The 4,279-nt window shown below is 46.6% G+C and overlaps 1 protein-coding gene across 3 annotated transcripts in view; it reads right to left on the minus strand.

Moving 5' to 3' along the window:
• Positions 1–4,234, minus strand: part of TTC17 (tetratricopeptide repeat domain 17) — a 116,176-nt gene extending 111,942 nt beyond the window's left edge. For all 3 annotated transcript variants that reach the window (XM_065944430.1, XM_065944429.1, XM_065944431.1), the window contains exon 1: positions 4,048–4,234. In XM_065944430.1, the coding sequence (XP_065800502.1) occupies positions 4,048–4,206 (159 nt within the window). In that variant the 5' untranslated portion in view covers positions 4,207–4,234. The remainder of the gene's footprint in view (positions 1–4,047) is intronic.
• Between the last annotated feature and the right edge of the window lie 45 nt (positions 4,235–4,279).

Below are 4,279 nucleotides of genomic sequence, written 5' to 3' on the forward strand. Positions count from 1 at the left end.
AATTTTTAAGTTTTTAAGACTTCTATTTACAAAGACGCTATCAGAGGTAATAAACCCTGTGCTAGAAGTTCAAATTCTTGATTCAGTAAGTCCACAACTGGTAACATTTCAAAAGCTGATCTCTAAGCTGCTAATTTGGAAAATAATGCAAAAATTTTTCCAAAGTGACATGACAGGTGGGGGGGGTGTGTGTGTGGGGTGTGTGTGTGTGTGTGCGTGTGTGTGCGTGCACTCAGTTGCTTCTGACTCTTTGCAACCCCATGGACAGTAGCCTGCCAGGCTCCTCTGTCCATCGAATCTTCCAGGCAAGAATACTGGAGTAGATTGCCACTTCCTACTCCAGGGGATCTTCCTGACCCAGGGGTTGAACCCCAGAGGTTCTTAGGCTTATTCACAAAAGCTTATTTCACCTTCAATGCTGTTGAATTGCTAGACACTTTTGATTAAAAAAGAAAATAGTGTCTCCATACTAGTAATTAAACAAAAACAATTGTCAAAATGAAACAAACAAAAAATTTATCTTGAAGTCATATAAAAGATCCACTGGCCTGATTACACTGGAGATCCTCCTAGTAACTAGATAATAAAATCTCATACCTCAAGCCCATAGATCACAAGTTAAGGACTCCTGCTTAAAAAAAGTGAGAGGATCTTACTAGTTTTCAGGTACAGGGACATTAGGAGTTCAGAAGTATGCCAAAGCCCAGAGCTTGGAGAAAAACACAGAGTTGGAGAGGAGGGGCCTTTTCTTAGAAGTCCTCTGACTGCAGCGGGAAATGGACTTAGTACTGGAGCATTCTCTCCACATCCCAGCTCCAGTAACCCCGGGACAATGCTCCTCGGAGTTCAGGAGCTCAGCAAACACAAGAGCCTGAAAACATGGGTGGTGTGCTTCCCAGACAGAGTGGGGACTGTGGAAAGGAACAATTCCCTGAGTTGCCATGCTAAGTACTAGACACCCGCTACCGCCAGAAGCAGTCCCAGCTTTGACTGTTAGGAAGTCTAATGTTCGCTTCCTTGCCCCGACTGAAAGACCCATTTCAATCCCTCTACAGATCCAGGCCTTCCAATATGTACGGCAGGTTTACAAGTCTGCAACTTATGGGTGTCTATCTTTATCATCTAAGGCTTGAAACAGAAAAGCCAAAATAAATGTTATCTTCTTCTGGGAAATACTGCTTACTGTACTTAAAAGAACTATAATGATGGAAAATGTTCCTATCTAAGTCTGTATTTTGGGCAGTTCAGATTTTTAATTGATAAGCACTTCACACTCACTCTTAAAACAATGACTTATTATATCTAATTTAGATAGGCTTAAATATTGGGTGAAGAGTTTCAAAAGGTATTTGCAAAGGTCTGCTATTTCAGTTTGCCCTTAACCCTTTCCCTAACATTAGGCAACTTTAAAAATGAAATCACGGGGTTACCTGGTAGCCTTGCGCTTAGGATTTTGAGCTTTCATTGCTGTGGCCGGGGTTCAGTCCCTGGTCAGGGAACTGAGATCCAGGAAGCTGCGCAGCACAGCCAAAATAAACAAATAAAAATGAAATCATACCACTGCTCTCAGAAAATAAAACCAAAACCAAATAGCAAGGAGTTTGGCATTTCCGGTAAGACACAACATATATACTAAATTAGTTATGTTACTGAAAGTATGAACAGACCTGAAAAAGTGAAAGTTGCTCAGTCATGTCCCAACTCTTTGTGATCCCATGGACTAGTCCATGGAATTCTCCAGGCCAGAATACTGGAGTGGGTAAGCCGTTCCCTTCTCCAGGGGATCTTCCCAACCCAGGAATGGAACCAAGGTCTCCCACATCTGCAATATATGCAAATTAATGTACTAAAGAAATCTTTCAATTCTTTGCTAAATATATCCAAATGTGATAATTAACCAAAATCTAAATTGAGGTTTTGATTCTACATCATTCAAATTACGGCCAGAAAAGACAGCATGGGTAATGCATGCATAACTATCAGAGTGGAACTCAGAGGCTGACTCTGATGTTCAACTCTCTCACTTTATTTACATGGGCTTTCCCCTCAGATTAAATGCAACTTCCCTTCCCTAGCCTCTTACTGTTACACTGTAGTCACCAACTTTACTTCTGGTATAAAATTTTGCAGTTGCCTGAACTTAACACTGTAAATGTTATTTAGCAAAGTACTGGACAATTCACTGAAGAGGATCACTAAAAAAAGGTGTATATAGTAAAGAAATCTTGCTTTCCTAACTTTAGGCCTAACTACCAACTGTAGGGGTGACTTGCAAGAGACCCAGATGATTCTGTAGATTTCTCAAGCAAGTTTCTAGTAACCCCTTTCTCAAGCAAGTTTCTAGTAACTCCCACCTTTCCCCACCAAAACATATGTACCCCATGTGCAAAGAAAGGCTGTGTTGAACAAACAAAAACCAAATCAGAATCAACTTTCCCACTGCAATGTTCAGCATATATTACATTTCTACCAGCTTTCACTTTTCTGACGGGCCAGTTTCTCAGCTGAACTGCAAGACATCAAAACGGGAAGGAGAAGTCGGTGTCAGGGGGTATAAACAGCTGTGGCCAAAAACAATACTGCAAAAGAGCCAATAGGACAGGGCTCCCCCAAAAGCAGCAGGAGTGACTTAATTCCACGTCCCCCTCCACCAGGGCCTCAGGGAAAACCATTACTAGGAGACAGAACAGAAGCAACCAGAACTCGCAGAAAAAATTTCCAATCTTCTGTCAGAAATTAATTTGTAAGTGTTGTCTAGGATGTCTGAAACACACATACGTATTTTAAATCTCACCTGGTATGCCATGAAAGGGAATTTTTTTCTAATGCAATAACTTGGGTATAGAGAACCTGTCACCCAGTATAAAGAAGTCAGTCTTTTCTCAGATATACACTGAAAGCCACTCACCAGAACCAACACTGACTTTTAAACTGCTTTATTCATTCATTATATTTAAGACAGAATTTGCCATCACACGGTGGCTCTAAATGTGAACCTCAGTTTATACAAACGCAAGCCTGGCATTGTGCTCCGATCACCAAGCATTACATACAACCCGGACTTTCACAGGACAATGGTTGATACATTTCGCACCAGCGAACCAAATGAAATTGCATGGGGCACACACGTCACTCTGTAAATGTTCCCTGGACTTTACAGGACCGCGCTCAAGTGCTGGAAGTCATTAAATGTACCGAGTTTCTGCAGCAGAATACACACTCATGCATTCTTCAAGCATCAGCAGCATCCACAAAATACAGGCCATCAGAAAGTTACGTAAGAAAAGCAGCCTCTCCTCTGAGTAATTCATTCAACCTTCCAAGAAATCACATATCTTCCTTGTGGGGCCGGGTCAAAGGTACTAGGAAAGAAACTGGGCGAAGAACACTGGGAAACCGGGGCAGTTTACGGCTGCAAAGATGTACGCAACGCCACCAGAGGCATCCTCAAGCATTCCTTTGCAAACGGAGGGTGCGTGCGGTTTGTAATGAGCCCCTGCTGACCTGGGTAACGGTCCCAGCTGAAACCACCCCAGCCTGACACGAACGCCAGCATGTGGGAGAGGAGACTGGGGGAGGCAGCATTAGCTGACACACTGCCTAGGGGGGCCGAAGCTGTCACCTCCTTGGGACTCGCGCACAGCCGGGCGCTGCCACCTGCTTTCTACTTCCTTGGGGAGGGTTGGTGACGCGTGGGCCCGAGAGGCACCAGGGAAGAAATAATGAATCCGGTGTCTAAAGCCAGGGCACCAGAAAAGGTCCCCAGGGCTCGATCCCCTCACCACTGGTTAACTCTCCCCGAGCGGCGCGCGACCCCAGGGATGGAAGGAAGCCTGAGAACTTGCAGACGGCAGAGGCCAGAGTCAGTCCACTAGCGGGGAATGGGTGGGTCAGAGCGCGGGGGTCGCCCGAACCCCGACACCGGGACCGCGGGAAGGTAAGCTGGGGGCGGAGCCAAATAGCCAGGGGCCAGGCTGGTCTGGGGAATCTTTCCCCCCCGGGCGAGGGCGGGCGCGGGCGGCCGGAGAGGGGCACCCTGGCCGCTACCTGCTGCTGGATCTTCCCGTCCTCCGTGACGACCCAGTGCGTGGTGGCGAAGGCCCCTCGAGCTGCCACACTCAGCAAGGCGGAAAGGCTGAGGAACCAGCCTGGACTGGAGCACGGCGGCAGCTCGCACCGGCCGCGGACCCCTATTGCCACCGCCATCTTGCCCCCCCCCCAGTCCGGCGACTCGCACCGGAAGCGGAAGTGGGCCCCCGCCGTTCGCCATCTTGGGGAG

Source organism: Muntiacus reevesi, chromosome 9 (assembly GCF_963930625.1).
Source record: "Muntiacus reevesi chromosome 9, mMunRee1.1, whole genome shotgun sequence".
NCBI lineage: Eukaryota > Metazoa > Chordata > Mammalia > Artiodactyla > Cervidae > Muntiacus > Muntiacus reevesi.